The sequence below is a fragment of the Cololabis saira genome, chromosome 17, assembly GCF_033807715.1.
Source record: "Cololabis saira isolate AMF1-May2022 chromosome 17, fColSai1.1, whole genome shotgun sequence".
Lineage (NCBI taxonomy): Eukaryota > Metazoa > Chordata > Actinopteri > Beloniformes > Belonidae > Cololabis > Cololabis saira.
The window spans coordinates 39,604,170-39,630,425 of NC_084603.1; the positions used below are offsets into that span (position 1 = coordinate 39,604,170).

At 44.0% G+C, this 26,256-nt stretch overlaps 1 protein-coding gene across 2 annotated transcripts in view; it reads right to left on the minus strand.

Moving 5' to 3' along the window:
* Positions 1–3,032: 3,032 nt before the first annotated feature.
* The window catches only part of LOC133463191 (cytosolic purine 5'-nucleotidase-like), a 36,214-nt gene continuing 12,990 nt past the window's right edge, over positions 3,033–26,256 (minus strand). For both annotated transcript variants that reach the window (XM_061744554.1, XM_061744555.1), the window contains exons 5-18: positions 22,066–22,161; positions 18,994–19,085; positions 17,379–17,436; positions 16,894–16,987; positions 16,753–16,806; positions 16,542–16,625; positions 15,157–15,198; positions 14,053–14,160; positions 11,644–11,710; positions 10,311–10,481; positions 9,889–9,940; positions 9,478–9,538; positions 5,835–6,011; positions 3,033–3,611 (exon numbers count right to left, since the gene is read on the minus strand). In XM_061744554.1, coding sequence (XP_061600538.1) covers positions 3,363–3,611; positions 5,835–6,011; positions 9,478–9,538; positions 9,889–9,940; positions 10,311–10,481; positions 11,644–11,710; positions 14,053–14,160; positions 15,157–15,198; positions 16,542–16,625; positions 16,753–16,806; positions 16,894–16,987; positions 17,379–17,436; positions 18,994–19,085; positions 22,066–22,161 — 1,405 coding nt within the window. In that variant the 3' untranslated portion in view covers positions 3,033–3,362. The remainder of the gene's footprint in view (positions 3,612–5,834; positions 6,012–9,477; positions 9,539–9,888; positions 9,941–10,310; positions 10,482–11,643; positions 11,711–14,052; positions 14,161–15,156; positions 15,199–16,541; positions 16,626–16,752; positions 16,807–16,893; positions 16,988–17,378; positions 17,437–18,993; positions 19,086–22,065; positions 22,162–26,256) is intronic.

Consider the following 26,256-nt stretch of genomic DNA (forward strand, 5'->3'; position numbering starts at 1 on the left):
CTCGAAGGGCAAAATGGAAAAAAAATCTTCAACCTCTAAAATATTATTTTTATTTTTCTCCTGCCTGGCCCTGATACTCTTCCGTTCAAACCAGCATCAGAACGGGGAAGAAAGGTGATTTAAGTGACTTTGAACGTGGCGTGGTTGTTGGTGCCAGACGGGCTGGTCTGAGTATTTCAGAAACTCTACGGGGATTTTCACCCACAACCATCTCTAAGGTTTACAGAGAATGGTCCGAAAAAGAGAAAATATCCAGTGATCGGTTCTGTGGGTGGAAACGCCTTGTTGATGCCAGAGGTCAGAGGTCAGACTGGTTGGAGCCGATAGAAAGGCAGCAGTAACTCAAATAACCACTGGTTGCAACCGAGGTTTGCAGAAGAGAATCTCTGAACCACAACACTGGAACCTTGAGGTGGATAGGCCTCAGCAGCAGAACACCACACCTGACAACTCCTGTCAGCTGAGAACAGGAAACTGAGGCTACAATTCACACAGGCTCACCAGAACTGGACAACAGTAGAAGGAAAACGTTGCCTGGTCTGATGAGTCTCCATTTCTGCTGCAATATTTAGATGTAAGGGTCAGAATTTGGAGTCAACAACATGAAAGCATGGATCCATCCTGCCTTCATCAACGGTTCAGGCAGGTGGCGGTGGTGTCATGGTGGGAGGGATATTTTCCTGGCACACTTTGGACCCATTAGGACCAACTCACATCGTGTCAACGCCACAACCGACCTGAGTGTTGTTGCTGACCATGTCCATCCCTTTATCACCACAGGACCATCTTCTGATGCTACTTCCAGCAGGATAACAGGTCATAAAGAATCATCTCAGACTGGTTTCTTGAACATGACAATGAGTTCACTGCTTAAATGTTCTCCACAGTCACCAGATCTCAGTCCAGTAGAGAACCTTTGGGATGTGGTGGAACGGGAGACTAGCATCATGGATGTGCAGCCGACAAATCTGCAGCAACATCATGTCAATATGGACTAAACTCTCTGAGGAAAGTTTCCAGGACCTTGTTGCATCTAGGCCACGAAGGATTAAGGCAGTTCTGAGGTCAAAAGCGGCCAGCACAACATATTACAAGAACTATGGACAACAATGATGGCTATGAGATACTTATAATAAATAAAAAATGGAAGAGGAGAGGAGAAGAAGGGTGAGAGGCACCACCCAGTGGATCATGTCGGTCCCCCTGCAGCAGAGGCTTTCTTGCTAAGTAAGGGAGTGAGTGGGGATCTGTCTCTCCCCCCTGCTTTAGATAGACTGTGAATTTCTGAATATACAACCTTCCGTCCAAGTTAATTAGGATAAGACAATGATATAAATCTTGATGTAACCTACAACACTGGCTTATTGAAGACATGGCAACAACTGTTCTGGTACTGTGACTATTTTGTTTTGTTTGTTATATACCTTGTTGAAAATCAATAAAAATTTTAAGTTTAAAAAAAAAAAAAAAAGATTAAACATGTGAACAGAGCAGCAGCAGGCGGACAGGAGTGCTGCAGTAACACACGGTGTAACCCTGGACTGATTCCACACTTCTCAGAGTTCTGGCAGTCGTTGCTCACCATGAACTCTGGAACCAGCCCTGCAGAGGCCAAGGACAGGCCTCGGCTCACAAGTGGCTTATGCAACAAGACAGCCATTCAAAGCATAAGAAGCAAATCAACATCAGAATAAATCAAACATTAGGGAATCAAACTTCTTGGCCTCGTCCCCAGACTTCAACCCTTGTGAAATAATAAGACATCTGTCCAACATCCTCAAACAGCTCAAAAGCTTCATCAAGTAGTCATTAGCTTCATAACAGCTGATCCAAAGGCCAGCTCTAGTTGTTGTTCCAGCGTTAACATTCATCTGTTGTGTTCTGGTGATGGTCACAAAACAAGATCACCTCCCGCTGTGGAAGGATCTACGGAAGAGTATCAGGGCCAGGCAGGAGAAAATACAAATATTTTAGAGGAGGAAGATTTATTTTTCATTATGCACTTCGAAAAAAAAGTCAAAATGTCGAGAAAACTTCGACTTTATTCTTGAAATTGTATGTCAACATTATTCTTGCCATTTTGACTTTTTTCTCGAAGTGCACAATAAAAAAAAAATCTTTCCCTCTCAAATAGTTTTTCTCCTGCATGGCCCTAATACTCTTCCGTCAGGATCAGATTCTAGAACACAGTAATTATTATTTTCAGTTATTGTTTTAATGTGTGTGAATATTTTTCTCCCACCATTCCAGATAAAGTCTTTACAGTGAAAGAAGGAAGGGATCAGAGATTGCTCCCTTTGACAGCCGTTCCTGCCTGCTGAGCGGTGTCCTGCTCCGCTGCTGCTCCTGCGGGGGAACTTTAACATCGCTCTGTTAGCTGGAGCTGATACTTCACTGAGCAGTGCTGATCCCAAGGGTTTGCTGCCAACGTCCCACTGCAGGACCGCTGGGCTGCAGCTTTCAACACCATCAATCCCATCTAACAGAATAACGTCCTTCTCTCTGGCCTTGCTCTAGCAACTTGCTTCACAATACCATTTCCATCTTCTTGTAGTCCAGGGGCCAGAGCCCAAAATTTCACTTGTCAGCACCACTCAAGGTGACAAAACTTGCTTATGATTTTTGAAAATATCCATGTCTGTAGTTGATATTTTGGTATGATAACCCTTCCTGAGTGGCAGCTGGATCATAGTTATCAGCTCATGAAGTTAAAACCCCCTTCAGAAAACTACATTTTAGAATGAATGCCTAATAGATCCCCTTTAAAATGATACCAAAGACAATATAGTGAAACATTGACAGATTTCCTGTACATGAGTCTAAACCAGGATATGCACCATCTAAAATGTAATTTTATGAACTTCATGAGCTGATAACTCTGATACAGCTGCCACTCAGGAAGGTTATTATACCAAAATATCATCTACAGACATGGATCTTTTCAACAATTATAAGAAAGTTAGCTTGAGTGGTGCTGATATCTGGTCTGGAACATGGATTATTGCTGAGGGACAAAGAAACAAACACACAAATTGCCCTGAAAACACAAGAGCCATAGCAGCGCACTGAGTGCACTGTATGCAGTTTACTAGGATATAGTACAACATGAAAGACTGCCAAGCAACAAAAACAGGGAACAAAGTAACATTTGGAATAGTCAAAGTGACTTCACATCTCCCTAATGTAACAAAGATAAAGAGATGGCTCAGAGTCAGGTGGTTTAAAGTCACCACCACGTACAAGTTCAGATTTGAGTGAATGTTTAAAACATATCAGCCAGTCAGCGGATCAGCTGTAACAGTTCGGTTATAAAAGAAAATATACTCTTCAAACATTCAAATAGGAAACCCTGGATATCTGTTCTACTCCTCCTCCTCCTCCTCCTCCTCTTCCTCCTCCTCGTCATCGTCCTCATCGTGGCAGTGGGTGATCTCCTGTGGGGCCTGAGGGAAGAAGTGTGGGGGGTGGATCTCACTGACGGAGCGAGTTAACTGGTGCCGTTTGCACTCCATCTCTTTAAGGTCAACGTCGTGGCGGTTTCGTGTGGCCAGCGGTGACTCTGTGTCCATGATTCTGATGTGCGAGTGCTCCACCGTCGACTCGTGAGGCATCTGGAGAAAGAGACCAACAATCAGCAACGTCCGTTCCACTATGAACCCCACCCCTCCCAGAGAAAAGCCAAACAAATGTCTTCAGCACGTTCATATCAAAATCTGCAAATGTTAGATCAGTGGTGGTTTTATGGAGGAGCAATAACACCCATAACCAGCACACATTAAACCCCAGTTCTTCATCCAGGAAGAGGAAAAGGGCTCTGATTTAAAACCGCCTCCAACGTTCAAGTACATGAAAGTATTCAGACCCCTTTAAATGTTTCCCTCTTGTTTCATTGCAGCCATTTGGTAAAATCAAAAAAGTTCCTCTTGTTTCTCATTAACGTACACTGAGCACCCCATCTGGACAGAAACAGAAATGTAGACATTTTTGCAAATGTATTAAAAAAGAAAAACTGAAACATGACATGGTCATAAGTATTCAGACCCTTTGCTGTGACACTCATATTTAACTGTCCATTTCTTCTGATCCTCCTTGAGATGGTTCTGATCCTCCATTGGAGTCCAGATGCGTTTAATTAAACTGATTGGACTGATTGGGAAGGCACACACCTGCCTATATAAGAGCTGACAGCTCACGGTGCATGTGCAGAATCACGAGGTGGAAGGAACTGCCCAGGGAATTCAGAGACAGGATTGTGTCACAGATGTGGCCAAGTTTACAAAAGAATTTCTGCAGCACTCAAGGTTCCTAAGAGCACAGTGGCCTCCAGAATCCTTCAATGGAAGAAGTTTCGGAGGATCAGAACTCTTCCTGGACCGGGCCGTCCAGACTGAGGGGAGAGAGGTAAAGGAGAACCCACAGATCAGTGTGGCTGAGCTCCAGAGATGCATCAGGGAGACGGATCACTGCAGTCCTCACCAGTCTTTGGCCCGACGGAAGCCTTTCCTCAGTGCAAGACATATGAGAGCCAAAAAACACATGAATGTTTCACAGACTATGAGAAATAACATTCTCTGGTCTGATGAGACCAAAATTAAACTTTTTGGCGTTAATTCTAAGCAGTATGTGTGGAGAAAAGCAGGCACTGCTCATCACCTGCCCAATACTACGGTGGGCGAGACCCGCCATTGCTGAAAATAAAAGAAACGCTGCAAACAGAAACAAACGCAGCTGCAAATTAAAGAAACGCTGGAAATAAAAATAAACGCTGCTGCAAATAAAATAAACGCTTTGCAAATAAAATAAACGCTGCAAATAAAAACAAACGCCGCTGCAAATATAAAGAAACCCCACTGCAAATAAAATAATAAACGCTGCTGCAAAAAAAAACTAAACGACGCAAATAAAAAAGCCACAACGGAAGTGAATAACCGGGGACTATTTTTGCTGATGCACCGGTGTTTTTTACGTGAGAGGAGAAGAAGACGACGAAGAGGACGTAAGTGAAAAGGAAAAAATAAGAAGAGCGAGGAATAAGAAGAACAACGAACGAGAAAATAAGTGAAAAGGTTAGTGTCCAACGTCGCTACGTGTAATTTTTTTATCTTCTTCTTCTCCTCTCACATGAAAACACCGGTGCATCGGCAAAAATAGTCCCCGGTAATTCACTTCCATTGTGGCTTTTTTATTTGCGTCGTTTTTTTATTTTATTTGCAGCGGGGTTTATTTTATTTGGAGCAGGGTTTCTTTATATTTTCAGCGTTTCTTTTTGTTTGCAGCGTTTATTTTATTTGCAGCAGCGTTTGTTTCTGTTTGCAGCATTACTTTTATTTTCAGCAATGGCGGTCTCAGCCACCGTACAATACAATCCCAGCAGTAACATGGGGGTGGCAGCATCATGCTATGGGGCTGTTTTTCAGCTGCAGGGACCGGACGACTGGTTGCAATTGAAGCAAAGATGAACGTGGCCAAGTACAGAGATGTCCTGGCAGAAAACCTCTTCCAGTGTTCAGGACCTCAGACTGGGCCAAAGGTTCACCTTCCAACAAGACAATGAAATAAAATGAACTTTTTGATTTTAGCAAATGGCTGCAATGAAACAAAGAGGGAAAAACTGAAAGGGGTCTGAATACTTTCCGTACCCACTGTTCATGACTATTATACTGCTTCTAAATGAAACATGTAGGAGTTAAGGAGGCAGCTAAGAGCGACAGATTCATAGAAGTTAGACACTAATTACAACTTCCTCACTGAAAGAAATGGAACCATTTCCATTGCTGTGAAAAGAAAGTTAGGAGTAGTTGTGCTTTAGGTATAATTGTACAGTAGGTTCTCACCAGCACATGGGCGGCTCTGAAGAGATAACTGAAGGGGTAGTACAGCAGGTTGATGAACGAGGCAGCGTACAGGTCGGCGTAGCGCATCACCTGCGAGGCAAACAGCGTCTGTCGAGATCCGCTGCGGAACAGGCTGCCCATCATCCCGTAACACATGTCCATGTCATGGGTGACTTTCTGGGGAACAGAACAAAAACACACCAATATTCACTGCAAAAACTCAATCTTACCAGGAATATTTGTCTTATTTCTAGTTAAAATGTCTCATTTTTAGTCAAAAAATCTCATTACACTTAAAGGCATTCTCCTTGATTGAAATTTTGATTGAAAATGGCACCTCTAAGCCCCCCCCATTCGGTCCGAATGATACGGATTGGTCCAGGTCCAGGAAGGGAAAGAACCAATCAGATGTCTTCATTTTAAACCACGTCCCCCCGCCCTGTCCCATGCGCACACTCGCTTCCAGCAGCCCGACGTGTTCACTTCCACGGGTCCTCCTGGGCTCACAGTGTCCCAGTGTAACCCCCTCCCTCCCTCCCTTCTGCCACGGACCCCAGTATATAGTTATTATTTAGTTATTTCCAGAGCAGCTCGGTCTCCGCTGTGTGTAACCGGGGAGCGGGAGCCGTTAGTCCGCTGCTGCTGCTCCTCTCTGCCCAGCAGCCTCTGCAGCAGCAGCAGCCCGCGGGGACACGTGAACAGCCGCAGCCGTGAAAAGCCGCAGGAGCTCCGGCTCGGAAGCTGTATGGGGTCCGTGGGGATATAGGCGTCTCACGGCGAGAGCGGAGAGCGCCGGTGAACGGCAGCGCGCTGCGGTGCCGTGCGGGCTGTGTTGCCGCAGCTACGCCGTAGGCTACGGCGTAGCCGTGGCTTTAGAGCCTGCAGCACCACAGTGCGCTGCCGTGCCGTTCACAGACGCTCTCCGGGATGGAGACGCCGGTGGGCACGTTTGGGTGGGCACGTTTGGGTGGGCACAGCCCCCCCCCCCTGCCCCCCCTAAAACCGACCTCGCTTACAGGTGAATGAGACATGGGGTAGTTTTGCTGTAAATGTGCTGTCCAAAATGTTTAATAATCCTAAGCGCGTTCGTGTTTGTGGGGGCGAGGCTTTGGACGGAGCGCTCGTGGGCCGGGCTTAGAGGAAGCGCCACTTTCAAATCTTGCTAGCTCTAGAAAGACTGCATAGAATAACTTTAAAATAAGAGTCCTTACCAGAACCATAACTTGTTATTTGACAATTTTTACTTGTTTCAAGTAAATTTTCACTTGAAATAAGTAGAAAAATCTGCCTGTGGGACAAGATTTATCTTCTCATTACAAACGAAAAAATCTTGTTCCACTGGGAACCAGGCAGAATGACTGACCCAAGGCAGTACAGTCCTCATCCTGAAGGCCCTCAGGCAGGGGCGGTGCCATCCAACTACCGACCAATCACCTGCCCCTGGAGCGGCCAAGAGAAGTAGGTACACGCCTTCTCATATTCACACAGCTCAGAAGGAAATTGGCAGGGTCACTAGAGGAGCCAAGCACCAATTACTGGTTGACAAGACAGTTGGCAAGGACTGCAAGATGCCCCAAACCAATCTGTGCACTGCCCGGATCGACTGCAGGAAAAGCGCACTCATGGATACTGCTTGGTACAACATCAACAGGATACTGAGAGCCTGCATTAAAGTCTTGATGGAACTGCACTGCAAAAACTCAAAATCTTACCAGGAATATTTGTCTTATTTCTAGTTAAAAGGTCTCATTTTTAGACAAAAAATCTCATTACATTTAAAACAAGAGTCATTACCAGAAAAATAAAATGTTATTTGACAATTTTCACCTGTTTCAAGAAAATTTTCACTTGAAATAAGTAGAAAAATCTGCCAGTGGGACAAGATTTAACTTACTTAATTACAAGCAAAAAAATCTTGTTCCACTGGCAGATTCTTCTACTTATTTCAAGTGAAAATCTACTTGAAACAGGTGAAAATTGTTGTTTTTTCCAGTGATGAGTCTTGTTTTAAGTGTAATGAGATTTGTTTAACTAGAACTAGAAATAAGACAGAGTTTTTGCAGTGTTGTGATGTGACAAGGACTAAAGGGTTTTAAGAAGAAAGCCATTCTCAAGAGGAAACATAAGGTGCATTTGTTGTGGAGATGAGAACAGGTTTCCTTGACTGTGCGATCTCTGGGTGACCTCAGTGTTTGTGCAGCTCATCAGTGTCGGTGTTGGTTTTTAGAGGCAGACGTTTCACCACATTGGTGGGAAAGTGCACAGAAGTTTCTGTGCTCATGACAAACTGAAGGGTTCCTGATCAGAACAAGAACACAGTGTTGAGGTTCGTGAACCTTAGCAATGATAAACCGTGATGACTCTTGAGCTCTTAAGTAAAGACGTGCTGGCAGGGTTAGGCCTTGGCGTCTTTTACGGTGCCTGTCGGCCATCGTTCCTGCCTCTGTGCAGACACATTGGGACATTGTGGATGTTGGTGCTTCATGCACTCTGGATTAGTTCAGAGATGGGTTATAGCAGTGTTCACACACGGAGGCAGGAAAGAGAAACATGGGATTTCACAGTGGCAAGAAAAGGACCAGTGATGGGACTTTATTGGCGCTTTTACACTAGTACCTACTCGTCTCAACTGGACTCGCCCTGGTTTCTTTTCAGCACCTGGAGCAGAAGTAGGAGGTTGGAGAAGCTGCTGTGACGTATTTGATTGTGTATCTAAACGAAGGAGACAACAACACTAACGATGTAGAACCTGGAGGAGATGATAGATGTGCTGCTGGATCTGTGGCTTGTGTTTGATATCAAGTTAAAAATGAGAGTGAGAGAAACTTCAAGCAGCAACGCTTTTTTTTTTGTTAGTTTGTTTCTGCGCTGCTGAAAAGTCATCTGGAGCCGTGAGCAGCTATGAAGAGACAGAGCTCCTGGTAGATCTGGTCGTTCCTTATCACCGTCTAGATCCCTTTTTAATTCTCTCCTCAGCACCAGGTTTATGAACATCTGACCCTCAGAGTTGGATCATGAAACAGACTTTTGAGCTGCTATTGCTGGTTGAATAAAATGAACAGAATCCGTCAGAGTTGCTTTTTCGCTGATGTCACATCCTCACTCAGACGTCTGACTCCAACCCCACGACCAATCGGTGTCCTGTAGTGTGATGATGTCAGATACAGCCGACTCAGCAGCTTAGAACCTCAGCAGAATAGTTACAGAAAAGTATCTACTCAGCACGTTAGACCCCTGGTGGGAAAGAACCAAACCGAGGTGAGTTGAGTCGGGCTGAGTAGGTACTAGTGGAAAAGCGCCATAAGACATGTCTCAAAAGTAGAATGAAATGATGCCACAGTGGGTAGTGCAGGTTTTCCTCCAACCCCAAACTCGCCAGATTGATCCTTAGTCCCATTTCCTGTCCCAGTGTTTTTGGACTGGACCCTGAAGCCACATTATCCCTACAGCAGCAACAGCCAGGCAGAAAGGGGGCATGAACTAAAGCTTGCGTAGTGCTGGTTCCTTTCTTTTCCCCTCACCTCCCCTAAACCAAAGAAAACACTGCAAGATGACCCCTCGTTCCCTGTCCTATCGTTTTCCTAAACCTTAAACTTACAAGAGGAAGGAAAAAAGGCAGGAGCAAAGGGAAGCAGTGCCGTACCTTGATGCGTCTCTGCAAAGAGCTTATGTCAGGTCTCTCGTTGCTGCTGCTGTCCAGATTCCTGGGGGGGGATGATTGAACATCTATAAACAATTGCTCAGGAACAGCATTTCTTATTTGAGCTACTTTTGGAAATTACCAAAGTTACCGTTGAAATGACCCAAGCTTTAAACTGAGGACATTCACATCTAGGTTGAAAGAGGGGTCTGAAGTCTAGGATCAAACATGCCGTTGTGAAAAGAAACTACGGTTCTATGTTTAACAACATAATAAAACATTAAAATTGGTTGAAGACAACTTCAGATGAAGATCAACACACAAATGAAACTTTGCAGCATCATTCCCTTCAACCTCACAGCCGACAGAGGGCGTGCTCTCTAAGAGTTAACCTCACAGAAAAAGGGGACTCACTTGTAAAGCTCTGCGAGGAAGCAGTCCAACGACCGGAGTTCATCAAACATGGCTGAAAAACATTTGCATTAGTAAACTTTGATGTACGACACCAGTCAGACGTCTGGACACACCGTTTGGATTGGTTGGTGTATTCAGATCTCTGAATGGTAAGGGAAATAAAATAGGGAAATAGGGGAATAAAAGGGAAAAAATAAAAAATAAAAATATATATATATGTATGTATAATATACATAAATAAAAAAAAATATGATATATATTATTTAATAAAAATGCATATATATATATATATATATATATATATATTATATATATATATGCCTTAGGTTTTTACCAACATGGTATTAACCATTAATATATATGCAGACAAAAAAGAAAGAAAAGATCTGAACGGTGCTAGATGAGGTAATGAATCCTCTCACAGCTCTTGTCGGTCCACACGTGCAGCTCCTGAGCCAGCTCAGGTATGACCAGGAACGTCCTCCAGCCCTGACGCTTCTTGGACTTGAGAATGTCCCCAAAAATGTGGTCTCCAATGTAGACGATGTCCTTTCCTTTCACTCCGAGCAAGTCACAGACAATGTCTGAAGAACCTGGGGCAAAAGTATAACATAAAATCTTAGAAGTAGGTCTAAAAAGCAAGACCTGCTAAAATAAAACATAAGAACAACTTAAAACCATAAGAGCATAAAACTTGGGGTTAAAACAACAAAAACAGGTAGTTAAAACAAGGGTATATGAGAAAGACTAAAAGGAATCAGCTAAAAGCTGATTTAAAAAGGTGAGTCTTGAGCTTTTAAAAGCATCAACAGTCTCTGCGGGCCTGAGGTTTTTCCGGCAGGCTGTTCCACAGACGTGGGCCGTTTAAACCCTGTTTAAACCCACCAGCCTCCCTGCTGCACTCCCAACTTTTCACCAGTTTTACGTGCTCTGGTAGAAAACTAAACTAAGCTAAACTTTAAACTTTTATTACAGCTATGCTCATCCACAATACTCTACCAAAAGCAGCCCGCTGCCTTCTGAATGTTGCCGTAAACTCTTCTGGTTGACGGTGTTTTCTTTCCTAATTCCCCCAGCCCACATCATCTGACCAACACTGGAGGATAACAGCGTTGAAATATGGGTGGAGGTGTTTTACAAACTGGAGCCAAAAGGCCAGTGTGGATGTTGATTTTTTTTGAACAAATACAGGCTGGTTTGGACGAGCACAGAGATGCAGAAAGGCCTCCTGCTTCCTCCTGTTCTCTCTACAAAGCAGATCCTAATCTGGGTGTCCTCAACCTCACATACACATCCGCTGATCCGAGGCCACGAGGAGGTGGTCCCGGTCAGCTGAGGGAAACAGCTGACTGGAGACATCAAGGACGGATCCTCACATTCCTTCTGATCTTAGTTGCTATGTGCTGCAGGCCAAAAAAGGAAAAGAAGCATCCCTACTGCTCCCAGAAACGGTGCTCCTGGCAGAAGCACCTGACCTCACCTTGACAACACTGACGTCCCATAACTTCTGTTAGAGAACCTTGAGACTTGGGTCACATCATTCCCACCAATGCAGTGTCATGCATCATCCAGGTCTGTATGTACCCTGACACTTCCTGGTATTTCTACTGGGATATTCCATTACAAAAATCTAATTCAATAAGTAAACTCATCATTTGAGAGTGATGTCCCATGTCAAGCACTCAGAACCACAAACATACTAAAAGGCAGTGAGCCTTGGAAATGTTTAACTTTGAGGTGTAAAGTCCTCCTCACCTCCTGAGTAGACGGTGCCGTGCCGGAGCGGGCCGGTGTACGTGCCGATCTTCAGACGACCCGTCGCCTGAAACAGAGCAGGACCAAGTCATGCACACCTCATATTTGGAACATACAATATAAATATATAAATAGAATCTAAAAAATCTAAAAAGCTTTGGTGTGGAAAAACATTCTTTAAATAAAAACTGAAGATGCAAAAATCTCAAAATTACACTAATTGTTTAAAGGGGACCTATTATGAAAAACAGGTTTTTTCTTGCTTTAACATATATAAAGTGGTCTCCCCTCAGCCTGCCAACTCAGAGAAGGAGGAAAGCAACCAGATTCTGCAGTGTCTGTACAGCCGCCCGGATGAGCCGTCCAGTGTGATGTGGATCTACGAGCCAATAAGATTCTGCTCCTGTCGTTACGTAACGACGGAGCGATGCGTGAAACCACGCCCACAACTAACTCCACCGGCTGGAGCTTCCGCCATTTTTCCGTAGCGGTGTATCGCGTCATTCAGGCAGCCAATCAGCAGAGAGCCTCATTATCATAGCCCCGCCCACTCAGAATCCTGCATAGATAATGAGGTTAGAGAATGGGAAGATAAAGACATGGCTCAGAGGCTGAATTTCTAATTTATTTAGCAAAAACAATCAAAAGCTTGTTTTTAAGACATTCAAGGCCTGTTTAAAATAGGTATTAGATGCCGTAATAGGTCCCCTTTAAGCAACAGTTCTTAAAGAAATGTAATTAAAAGTTGATAGACTAGTGTCCACCTGTAGACAGGTGTTCTGGTCCCTGACACTTCAGAACAGTCCAGTGTTTGGTTCTGAGTGGTTCTTGGCTGGTTTCTAGTTGTGTGTTTTGGGTCATTATCCTGCGACGGAGACCAAGCTTTCTGGTACAATTGTCTCCAGAATGTGTGGATGGTCTTGAGGTTTCATTGTCCCTGCAAGGATTTGAGACCCCCTGTACCAGACGCAGCACGCAGCTGCAGAACAGAACCGAGCCTCCTCCATGTTCCACAGCAGATACAGTCTTCGTCTCTTTGAAGGCTTCATCTAATGTGACTTATCAAAAAGCTCCAGTTTTGCCTCATCCTCCCAGACTGGAGTTCTCCTGGTCTTCCCTCTGGTTCAAACAGTGTCATCTGTGCAATCTGACTCTGATGGACCTTGACCAGAGCTCCTTTGACCCTTTTTTATGTTGTTCTGGGCTCTATGGTCACAATTCACATCAGCCGTCTCTTCAAATATTCCTTGTGTCCACATCCAGAGAGGTTGGCTATAGTTCCCTGGACCGGAAACATCTCAATGAAATGTCCAACTGTAGTCACAGGACTTCACCTTCAACATGCTCATCTGGAATTGTCTTTCTGTAGTACTAGTAGTTGTTGTAGTAGTAGTAGTAGTAGTAGTAGTAGTAGTAGTAGTAGTAGTAGTTTATTTGGTTGATCAGTTTCAATTGATACAATATATTGCATTTCATTTCCTTTCGTGGGAAAGAAATAATTAAAAAAAAGAAAAAAAAAGAAGTAAGGAATAAACCAACCAAAAGGTGTAGGCTGAAACTTAAGCTTATTGTGCCTACCCTTTTTAACTTTGTTTACTTCATAGTAGTACTACTGTACTAATACAACAAGGACAAACAATCTACAACAGCAAAAAACAGCAAAGTAAACACACATGCAAAACAAGAAGGACGACAAATGTAAATATGACAGAAAAATTAAGTAAAAAACAAACAGAAGACGGATCTCAGAAAACAACTAACAGATATATAAAAATGATTATTACAACAACAATTATTCTTATTATTGTAATCGTTTCATATTATATGGAGCATAATATATATATCTATTTATGTATATATATAGTTTTGTATCACACTAATGTTCTGTATCTTCATGTTTTAACTCCTGTAACCGATATGCATCTTTCTTAAATCCTAATCCTAGTTTTGGTTGTATTATAAATTATAATATTTCTGATGTCCTCAGACAGGTTTCTCCTTTGCTTCCTGTGGCCCAGGTTCAGTGTGTGAACTCCAGGATACCAAACACCAGAGTTATGACTTCTGACCCTTTAAATAGTCACACTGACTGACTCAAGACTGAAGACAAACTCTGGATTAACATGTCACTGTGGTCAAATTAATGTTGATCTTTTCCAGGGACAGCGATTCATTTTTCCAGACCAGGGTAATTTAAAACATCATTCTGTTGAACCACAATTCACAAGCAATGTCTGATTGTCATTAGTCCGTTTTTTATTGATTTAATACTCAATATTGTTTTTGTCAGTGTCAAGTTACACCAGTGACCGTTGTAGTTTTTCTTTATTGAAAAGTGTCAAAAAATGTGTCCATATATGAACTAAAAGAGGTGGTAAAATGATGAATGACCATGAGTTCCATACTCACAGTGTCGACTTGCCGCAGCACTGTGCCCTCTCCAAAAAACACAGGCTTGCGGGCATCGACCAGGATCAGGTCAAAATACGACTGCCAGGCCTGGTGGGGCGAGTCCGGCTGCCGGAGATCAAGACACACATCATTCAGGATTACAACAAGTTCATCTAGCTCAGGGGTCGGCAACTCAAAATGTTGAGAACCATATTGGACCAAAAACACAAAAAACAAATATGTCTGGAGCCGCAAAAAATGAAAAGTCTTGTATCAGCCTTAGAATGAAGAGAACACATGCTGCATGTTTCTATATTAGTTATATCTGGGTCCTCGGCTGCAAATGTAGCTGCTAATGTCTTTCCATGGGACAAATCTATGGAAGAGTATTAGGGGCAGGAAGGAGAAAAATAAAAATAATATTTTAGAGGAAGAAGTTTTTTTTTTTCATTATGAACTTCGAGAAAAAAGTCGAAATGTCGAGAAAAAAGTAAAAACGTTGAGATTAATGTTGAAGTACAATCTCAAGAAAAAAGTTGAAATGTTGAGGAAAAAAGTCGAAATGTTGAGAAAAAGGTCAATGTCAAGAAAAAAGTCGAAATGTCAAGATTAATGTTGAAGTACAATCTCGAGAAAAAAATCGAAATGTCGGGGAAATAGTCAAGATTTCGTGAAAAAAGTCAAAATGTTGAGAAAAAAGTTGAAATGTAAAGAAAAAAGTCAAAATTTCGAGAAAAGTCAAAATGTTGAGATTAAAAGGGAAAGGAAAAAAGAAAAAAATAGAAAAAAGGGAAAAAAAGAAGAAAAAGAAAAAAACAAGAAAAAAATAAGGAAAAAGAAGAAAAAAAAGAAGGAAAAAAAAGGTCAAACATTTTTGAAAAAGCTCCAGGGAGCCACCAGGGCGACGCTAAAAAACCCGCATGCGGCTCTAGAGTCGCGGGTTGCCGACTCCTGATCTAGACAATGACTGTTTTTAGGATTTTGGGTTTCTACACCACCACAATGAATTTGAAACAAAACAATGAAGATGTGATTTTGTTCAGATGGAAGTACAGTTTAATTTTTGGCTTTACGCAAATCAATATCTTTGTAAAATGTACTTTATGAAGTCAGGTGTGTTACCTTTGGACCATGAGGAAAGTCAAACAGGTAGGTCATGATTTTCTGTAAGAAGACAGAAAAGGTCTTTTAACATTAGGACAAATAAGGAACATTCAGACACGTTAACATTTAAATGTCTCAGCTGCTGCTGGTCCTCTGTCTTATTCCACCTTGAGGGAGTTTTCAGCTGTTAATGTTTACATCCCTCCCTCGGCCGAGGCTGCAGAGTAGGGGTGGAACAATATATCGTGCCACGAAATTTCACGATACAAAAATGTCACGATACGTGTCGTGGAGGTGACAAACTGTAGCGCGATATTGGGTTATTAATATGAATATATTGTGTTGACTAGTAACATCCTATTGGTGCAGCGGGATCACGTGACGACCTCGACCCGCGGACCAAAATCTTCCTGCGCTCAGAAGAAACGTTTTACGTCCCGATCACGCTTGCAGAGTTTTGAGCTCCGAACTTTTACTTATAAGGTGAGCATGAATCAATGTTTTTTATGATGTAAAGATTGTGTCGTCCCCAAAGGTGTGAGGGATGAAACGATACCGGGTTCACCTAACGGCCTCAGGCTGGAGCAGGTGAAGCTCTGAGCTCTGGAACAAGATCAATAACAGTCATGTTGACTTTAGAGTTTGGGACTTTTCATTGTTTATTTACTTTTATTTATTTATTTAAGAAGGCAAGTCATACAAGAGAGAAACTATTCAGTTTGTGGCTAAATATTTGTACTTGTATGAAACTGAAGATGCATAATGCAAACCTGACATTTACTTTTAGTTCAGTTTGTGGAAAATGGTTGGCCTGGCTTTCTCTTTAAAACTTAAACAGTTATAAAGCATTACAAACTGGAACAATAGGGCAAATGCACAGTATTGTTTTGTATTTTGTGTCTTTCAAATAAAAGACAGTTTTTTCCAGTATTATGTTCCTCATTCAAGGTTGTTCAAAAAATACTGCTATAATATGGTATCGTTATCGTGACCTCAGTATCGTACCGTATCGTGAGATTGTGTATCGTTACAGCCCTACTGCAGAGACAGGGACTGCTCCACAGTGACCTGAATATAGAGCCAGTCTTCCTACGTTCACCCAGTTTGTGAAATGCCAAACCAGGGAAACAAGACACTGGACCTGTTTAATGCTGATGTTGAGCAGGCATCAGGGCGGGGCTTCAGGGGGGGCTGGGGGGCGGTACTCCCCACTTTTTGTGGCACCACTTGGTTCATATTAGGTATAATATGTTGAGGTAAAACCGTTCGTCATCAACAGCTTTCTATCAACGTCATATGTCATCATGGATGACTTGTCAACAGAGCACAGTAATCCTGCAGCCTAAACATGAGCAGGAGTTAGAAACACAACACACTATTTTTTATTTTAAATCTTATCTTACCTCTGTATATTTGTAATCACTGTTAGTGGCCAAAAAAACTTTGGAGACTTCATTCATGCGACTGAGGAGCAGAGGAAGCTTCGCCTAAGGGGAGGCAAACAGAAGCATTAAACAAACAACATTAACTTTTAAAATTACAATAATAATCACAAAATAATTATTAAAAAAAATACACAAGCACACACACACACACACACACGGTTAAACTTACATCCTTTACCACGTACTTCTCCAGGTTTTCAACAGTCTTTTCTTTTAAGGATCCCTGTGAAAATATTGCAACAAGTGTCTAAAAGCTGTAAAAGTACTCAGCAGTGCAACAACATAGAGGAGGTAAAATAACAGGTTGTACCTTGAAGTGAACCCAGTCTACTGCATCCCGGACATCCTGGAACATGCTCTTGTAGGACATGAAAAGGTCTCCATCTTTGAAGCCCGCCTCACAACTGCAGGGTACAACAATCAGAACATCAGAGCAGCAACACTGTCTCAGATCAAGTTTGCCATAAAGATGTAAAGATTTTGGAAGAAAACGCTGATTGTACTGACATTCTGAATATCAAGGACCAATAAAAAAACTGTAAGACTATTCTTTAAATGGCGTTTAAGGTTCCCAGTCTTAATTTTGATTTTGTTGAACTATGGAAATATCTGAAAAAATGCAGTACCCATTAAATATGAGACAGCCAGGCCATTTAGTTAGGAACCAAACATTTTTGTCCATGCCATTTTTATCTGTAACGAATCCATAACGAATAACGATCCAGGGCTACAGAGAACGTTGTGTTTGCCTCTTAATGTAACTTAATAATAATAATGATCATCAAAATGAGGTACCTTGTGTATCTGGAGCAGTTACTGAAGAAATCCACCAGGCAAGCAAAGAGGTAGGTTTCTGTGGATATCATAACAATAAGGATAAAGAGAACATAAAGTCATACACCAATGTGCAAAAGAGAATGTATGAAATCAGAAATAAGGCTGGTTCATGTTCACACATTTGGTGCAGTGGCATTTGGCACAATGATAATTGCTGCATGCTCTATTTTATAAAACAATATTTTGGCATACTTCTGAGTAGATGTTTTATTTTTTTTTAATTAAAAAAAATATATATTTTTATCCCGTTTTTTTTCCCCATTTTTATCACCCAGTGCTCCTACCTAACAGTCCTGGGCATTGCCATCCTCTACCAACCCCGGGAGGGCCCTGCACTGAGCTCAGGTCTCCTCCTCAACCTGAGGAGTGAGCTGCAGCTTCTTTTCACCAGACAGGGTGGGGTTTCTCTGGCCGGACGTAGCGCGTGGAAGGATCACGTTATTCCAGCCAGATCCTCCCCACCCCATCTGTTCCCCGGTTGGCCAGAGGGGGCAGTAGAGCCCAGGACTGTGTGCATGTTTTTGTGAGGGTAGAGAACATTAGCTACCCAAGGGAACACGGGGAGAACATGCAAACTCCACACAGAAAGATCCTTTCACCAGCCCCACCCAGGGTGCTGAAGTCATGGGAGAACTAACACTCACTTCAGCGCCCACAGCGTCCCCGGCGGGAATCAAACCCAGGACCTTCTTGCTGTGAGACGGGTCCACTACCAGCTGCACCACCGTGCCCCTAATATTTATTATTTTATATTTATATTTATATTTTATTTCTTTGAAACAATGCTTTTTTTTTTGCTTTTTTTGTAAATCAAGATCAAATGTAACCTTCAAGACTTTGACAACATTTCCAAACATAAAATCCTTTCCAAATACATAACACACAGCAGAAAAGTGTGGAAGCTTGAACCATGAGAGGCTGAGCTGCTTTACCACAGTCAAACTATCAAACTAATTTATACATGTGTTCAGTACACACATCATGGGACTAAAGTCTCACTCTTGTCATTTTCTGAAACTTGGCAGCCCTGGCATACGTATTTTTGAATACAAAAATAGTTGTGGCATGGAAATGTATGACTGCCCGAGGAACTGTTTGCAGGCAAAGAAATTGAATATATTCTTCATTGTCCAAATCAGTCATTGGATCCGACCACTACCACGCAGTCTTTTTCCTTTTCCTTCAGGCAAAAGTAGAGGCAGAAATACCCACAAACAAGCAGCATGAAAGTCCATGCAGTGAAAGTCTAGTAAAGCATCTACAGGGCAGAAACTGACAATGTGATGTCCATGATTCAGACATCAGCCACTCATTGACCCTGGTTGATGGTTATAAAGTATAAAATATCGTTATAGCCAAACAGTTTCAAATAATCTGGGATGTTATAATACCCTGCAAATGTCCTCACTCAATGACATGTCAGACCAAGGCAGCAGAACAAAGTGATCAGGTTGCATTAAGTCAGAGGTTTTGATTTATTTGAGCACAGTCAATGTATGCAATCATAATACTTCTCTTTCATATAAGTTATTATTATTATTGATCTCTCTTTGTATACATGTTTTTCACATACCTGGCAGGTTGAACAGTGTGTTAAGGATGTAGAAGCGTTCAGTGTCCCCACGTTGAATAAATTTGTTGGGGTACATTTCTCTGATGTCAGGTCTGTTCAGAAATGGAAAAAGTCATGTAGTGAGGACCATTAGAAAACACTTAACCCTTTTCAAACATGAAAACAAACCTAACGGCAAAAGTCACTTTAATAGGCTGTCGCGCCCAGCATACAGATAAATGAGTTAACCTTGAAAATGGTGAGCTGTTCAGAATGATCAAACAGATCATGTCATTCAAACCGTCGGGATTCTGTTAAAACTCTGGTTTAAACTACAGGCCGTAGCGGCTGGACTTTTTTCAAAGTGCGTGTCCAAAATAAAACTACACTCAAAGGTTTTTGAGCCCCAGCCCAAGCCTCTGCTCCCTTACAATAAAAAAACAAAAACATTTAAACATGAGAAAACTTTAAGTTTAAAGGGTCTTTTTCATGAAGTTGCAGCAACATCTGAATGACTGAATGACATCTCTTGAACAAATTGATGAAGCCACACCTGTAAAGGTTTTGAGTTCTAGGCAGAACCCCCTTTCTGAATTGAAAAAAAAGCATCATTATAAGACAGCAATTACAAGCAGATTCAGTTCCACTTCCCTTTCAGAGGAAGTTGCTACGTGACTGCACTTGTGACAGGAACAAGTATTGTGAAATGTAATGGCAACCAGTGTTGTGCATGACGAGTTCAAATGAACGCGTTCATTGAACACGTTCATTTCTGTGAGAACGCTGAACTGAACGCAACATATTTGCAAATAAAGCACTTGAACGTGAAATTGTTCATTCGGGAGATCAGGAACTGGAATTGGAACTGTTCAGATTTCAGCTTCACTGTTTAGGTCCAATTATTACGGAATAATCCTCCTTTTCATTTCACCAGTGGGCGGCGCACACATTTAAAATGAGGGGACGATGACTTCACACTACATTACCCACAATGCAGTTCACACTCCAGCATAACAACGGGCACTAGCTCCATGGCAACGGCGGCCCGAGGCCAGTGCAGTCTTTACGAATGACAGGTGAAGAGAGATGATGCAGACGCAGCGTCAGCGAGACGTCAGAAGATTATCATTATCTGCAGGAATTTTACACATCGTCTCCCAAAGAGTCCGACAGTGAAAATCTAACCTTTCTGTACAAATTCTGTCCACCTGTGCTGAGAAAACAAGTCTGGGCGTCTGCCTCGTCAACTTCAAATTGTAAACGTCATGTGGAGTTAAATCATCTGTCCAGTGTGAGAAAATATCTGCAAGTCCTTGACAATCAAACAAAGTGATCAGGAAAGAGCAAGAAGACCCAACAGCCCCAAACGACCCCAGTCCCACTGCTGCTCCTTCAGGGGGAGGATTTACCTGCAACAGGTAGAAACACTGATAATGGACTACATTGTTGGAGATTTACAGCCTCTGAGTAAAGTTGAAAAGAGGAGAGTTTTAGGACAGGGGGGCGTTTCAGTCGTACTTCTCACCTAAAAATGTTGAAATGAACTGAATTTGAACTAGTTCAAAGTGAAAATGGTGAACTATGAACTGTTCATATTTAAACTATGTGAACTGAACTTTGAACTAGTTCATGAGAAGTAGGAACTTGCACAACACTGATGGCAACTGTCTGCTACATACCACACAGAGGGGCGTTATGAACTGCCTACCATGAAAGTAAGAAGCATGACACTGATAAATATCCTCTGTTAACAGTATGGCAGGACAGGTAGTGTGCAATAACGTTTTAGTTTAAAGTGATTTGTGCTGTTAAAGTGATCAGTGCTAATTGTGCAAGATATGGTTAATGATGAGGGACGATGATCGTATGTGGTGCGTGCGTGTGTGTGTGTGTGTGTGTGTGTTTGGGGGGGGGGGGGACATTGTGTATTCCTGGTATAATAGTCTGTGATGTTCCCTCCACTTTACGGCTACCACGATTCCTCGAGTAACTCCATTACAACAAATGATAGAGGAATTACCGCTGCCTCCAAGTCTGGTTTAATTTAATAAAAGATTATTTTTAGAGTGACACACGTACGCGTCCCCAATAAAGCGGAAGAAGACTGCAGGCTTTTTCGTAACGCGTTTCATAACGTGTGAAACAGTTTAGCTGTACAGACGCCGGGACTGAAAACAGCGACTGACAACAAGCAAACGTAGCAAAGCAAACGTAATAAGAGGAAGACACAGAAGATGTCGAAGGTGTGGGATCATTTTAACTTAAAAATTAAGGTCCCGGTCCACATTGTGTAAGACTCTTGGTCCAAGTCCCAGTCCACAGCATTTCTGTTTCACTTATTGGTTTTGAATGCAAAGTTTCACAATTTAACATACATGATATGAGTCTTTCACATTATTATTTAATGCTATTTTGTTTTCAATTTAAGTTTCATTTTGGGTCACCTTACTGTAAATGAGTGATACAGATAAAGGTGAAGTTGCTTATGTCAAAGTACAGTCAAAGTGAATACTGGAATGCAGGTTTTCCCAACAAAACATTTTATTGGAACTAGACGTGCAGTGTTTACCTGCCCATGATTTTATGTCATGGTTAATTGATGTATTCTAACAGTTCCTCAACTTTATATAGACAAAGGTAAATTGTTGTAAAAATTAATTTTCAGCTCATTTTCTGTTTCATTTGCTGAAATGTATTTGTATTTTCTTCATGTCCCCAGATTTATTTATTACTGTTTCTTATTTTGTTTGAATTTTGTTCATTTTTCATAACTAATTAAAAAAACAATTGGGGATTCAAAAATGTTTGGGATTTTATGACAGAACTGGAATTGAATTTGAATCTTTTGTTAATAAAGCTAGAATTAAAAACATATTTATGTAAATAATTCAAAAGGAATCATGGTACATTTCACAATCCTGTGATTGTTCTTTTTATAATCATCATTGGGCAAAACTTTTACTTTTGGATTATGATTTGGAACTTGGTCTGCTGACATCATGTACGAATATTAGTCTGGCTTCATATTCCTTCAAAAAATTTAAAATAAAAAAAATTATGGGATTAGAAAAGGATGTAGGAAGTGGAGCTTACCCCCTCAGGAAGTTGAACCCGCGCACACACACCAGAATGTTCCCGTAGGCGTCCACCTTGAGAAGGTTGCCATACATTGTGTCAAACACCAGACCTCTGTGAAAAATGAAGACAAGCAAGTAATGATTCAGGGACAGCACTGAGTTGTGTAACTAATTCTAATATAACTTTTCTTTCAACAGTCCACAAAGCATTTGCTCAGTACCCATTACCGTTGTGAATTTCCAAGGTTCTCTCTGGCAAAGATCAAGCGAACAGCAGCACTGCTCTGTGGTGTTCTGTCATCAATATTACCTGCTCAGATATTTAACAGGGCTTTTCCAGCTTTAGTCATTTCTTTCAAGCCATAAGTTGTTACTCATGTCATCTTCACCTTTGGATTCTACATTGTGCCTTTGGAATAAACTTGGCTTGGCATCTAATTATAGTAAGACGAGCTACCGTACTAAACTCTACATTTAAGAGGATTTATCTGTGGACTGATAAGTGACTGGTTGATGGCAAAATATTTACAGATTACTTTGTATTCCTTTCCAGCCCTTGTGCTAATCAACTGCTTTTGATTGTAGATATACGGATATCTCATTGAAACAAAGCATGGTTTGCATAGAAGAGAACAAACTGAAAATGTCATTATTACTTAAAACACCTTTAAACCACTCCCCCCTGAATTGCTACCTTTTTATGGTGGAGGAGTTTGTGAGCCCTACCAAGGACATTAGACATTAGTAGGGTTTCTCAAAGGCATGGTTTGTCTATATCAGGGGTCGGCAACCCAAAACGTTGAAAGAGCCATATTGGACCAAAAACACAAAAACACAAATATGTCTGGAGCCGCAAATAATGCAGCATGTGTTGCCTTCATTCTAAGGCTTATACAAGACTTTTCATTTTTTGCGGCTCCAGACACATTAGATTTTTATGTTTTTGGTCCAATATGGCTCTTTCAACATGTTGGGTTGCCGAACCCTGGGTTAAGCCTCACACACACATCTCACATCTTCTCCCGCTTTATCCGTTACCGGGTCGCGGGGGCAGCAGCCTCAGCAGGGATGCCCAGACTTCCCTCACCCCAGACACTTCCTCCAGCTCTTCCGGGGGGAGTCCGAGGCGTTCCCAGGCCAGCCGAGAGACATAGTCTCTCCAGCGTGTCCTGGGTCTTCCCCGGGGTTTCCTCCCGGTGGGACATGCCTGGAACACCTCCCTAGGGAGGCGTCCAGGAGGCATCCGGTACAGATGCCCAAGCCACCTCAGCTGACTCCTCTCAATGTGGAGGAGTAGCGGCTCGACTCCGAGCTCCTCCCGGGTGACCGAACTCCTCACCCTATCTCTAAGGGAGCGTCCAGCCACCCTGCGGAGGAAACTCATCTCGGCCGCTTGTATCCGCGATCTTGTCCTTTCGGTCACTACCCAAAGTTCATGACCATAGGTGAGGGTAGGGGCGTAGATTGACCGGTAAATCGAGAGCTTCGCCTTTCGACTCAGCTCCCTCTTTACCACGACGGTCCAGTACATCGACCGCATTACTGCGGACGCTGCACCGATCCGCCTGTCAATCTCACGCTCCATTGTTCCCTCACTCGTGAACAAGATCCCGAGATACTTGAACTCCTCCACCTGAGGCAGGACTTCTCCACCCACCCGGAGAAGGCATGCCACCCTTTTCCGGTCGAGAACCATGGCCTCGGTCTTGGAGGTGCTGATTCTCATCCCTGCTGCGTCGCACTCGGCCGCAAACCGCCCCAGCACATGCTGGAGGTCCCGGTCTGATGAAGCCAACAGGACAACATCATCTGCAAAAAGCAGAGATGAAATCCTGAGGTTCCCAAACCGGATCCCCTCCGGCCCCTGGCTGCGCCTAGAAATCCTGTCCATAAAAATTATGAACAGGACCGGTGACAAAGGGCAGCCCTGCCGGAGTCCAACATGCACCGGGAACAAGTCTGACTTACTGCCGGCAATGCGAACCAGACTCCTGCTTCGATCATACAGAGACCGGACAGCCCTTAGTAGAGGGCCCCGGACTCCATACTCACTCAGCACCCCCCACAGAATGGCACGAGAGACACGGTCAAATGCCTTCTCCAGATCCACAAAGCACATGTAGACTGGTTGGGCAAATTCCCATGAACCCTCGAGCACCCTGCGGAGGGTATAGAGCTGGTCCAGTGTTCCACGACCGGGACGAAAACCGCATTGTTCCTCCTGAATCCGAGGTTCGACTATCGGCCGTAATCTCCTCTCCAGTACCCTGGCGTAGACTTTCCCCAGGAGGCTGAGAAGTGTGATCCCCCTGTAGTTGGAACACACTCTCCGGTCCCCCTTTTTAAACAGAGGGACCACCACCCCGGTTTGCCACCCCAGCGGTACTGTCCCCTTCCTCCATGCAATGTCGCACAGGCGTGTCAGCCAAGACAGCCCTACGACATCCAGAGACTTGAGGTACTCAGGGCGAATCTCATCCACCCCCGGTGCCCGGCCACCGAGGAGCTTACGAACCACCTCAGTGACCTCGGCTTGGGTGATGGATGAGCACGCCTCCGAGCCCCAACCCTCTGCTTCCTCAGTGGAAGGCATGTCAGTCGGGTTAAGGAGATCCTCAAAGTATTCCTTCCACCGTCCGACAATGTCCCCAGTCGAGGTCAACAGCTCCCCACCAGCACCATAAATGGTGCCGGCAGAGTACTGCTTCCCCCTTCTGAGGCGCCGAACAGTCCTCCAGAATTTCCTCGAGGCCGACCGAAAGTCCTCCTCCATGGCCTCCCCGAACTCCTCCCAGACCCGAGTTTTTGCCTCCAAGACTGCCCGAGCCGCGGCCCGCTTGGCCTGCCGGTACCTATCTACTGCGTCAGGAGTCCCACCGGCCAACATAGCCCGGTAGGACTCCTTCTTCAGTCTGACGGCATCCTGTACTTCCGGTGTCCACCACCGGGTTCTAGGATTGCCGCCACGACAGGCACCGGAGACCTTGCGTCCACAGCTTCGAGCCGCCGCGTTGACAATGGAGGCAGAGAACATGGTCCACTCGGACTCGATGTCCCCCGCCTCCCCCGGGATCCGAGAGAAGCTCTCCCGGAGGTGGGAGTTGAAGATGTCCCTGACAGAGGGCTCAGCCAGACGTTCCCAACAGACCCTCACAATCCGTTTGGGTCTGCCCGGTCTGTCCAACCTCCTCCTCCGCCAGCGCATCCAACTCACCACCAGGTGGTGATCAGTTGACAGCTCAGCCCCTCTCTTCACCCGAGTGTCCAAGACATGCGGCCGAAGGCCAGATGAAACGACAACAAAGTCGATCATTGACCTCCGGCCTAGGGTGTCCTGGTGCCACGTGCACTGATGGACACCCTTATGCCTGAACATGGTGTTCGTGATGGACAAACTGTGACTCGCACAGAAGTCCAACAACAAAACACCACTCGGGTTCAGATCGGGGAGGCCGTTCCTCCCAATCACGCCTCTCCAGGTATCACTGTCATTGCCCACGTGAGCGTTGAAGTCCCCCAGTAGAACAATGGAGTCCCCAGTTGGAGCACTATCAAGTACTCCTCCCAGGGACTCCAAGAAGGCCGGGTACTCCCCACTGCTGTTCGGCCCGTAGGCACAAACAACAGTGAGAGACCTATCCCCGACCCGAAGGCGCAGGGAAGCGACCCTCTCGTTCACCGGGGTGAACTCCAACACATGGCGGCTGAGCTGGGGGGCTATAACCAAGCCCACACCAGCCCGCCGCCTCTCACCCTGGGCAACTCCAGAGTAGTGGAGGGTCCAGCCCCTTTCAAGGAGCTGGGTTCCAGAGCCCAAGCTATGTGTGGAGGTGAGCCCGACTATCTCTAGCCGGTATCTCTCAACCTCACGCACAAGCTCCGGCTCCTTCCCCCCCAGCGAGGTGACATTCCATGTCCCCACTGTGAGGGTTGATGTCCAGGGATTGGGTCGTCGAGGCACCCCGCCACGACTGCTACCCAGCCCACAATGCACCGGCCTGCCATGGTCCTTCCTGCGGGTGGTGGGCCTACTGGAAGGCGGACCCGCGTCGCCGTTTCGGGCTGAGCCCGGCCGGGTCCCACGGGCAAAGACCCGGCCACCAGGCACTCGCCATCGAGCCCCAACCCCAGGCCTGGCTCCAGGGCGGGGCCCCGGTGACGCCGATCCGGGCGACGTAGCGGTCCTTGTTTTATTCGTCTTCATAAC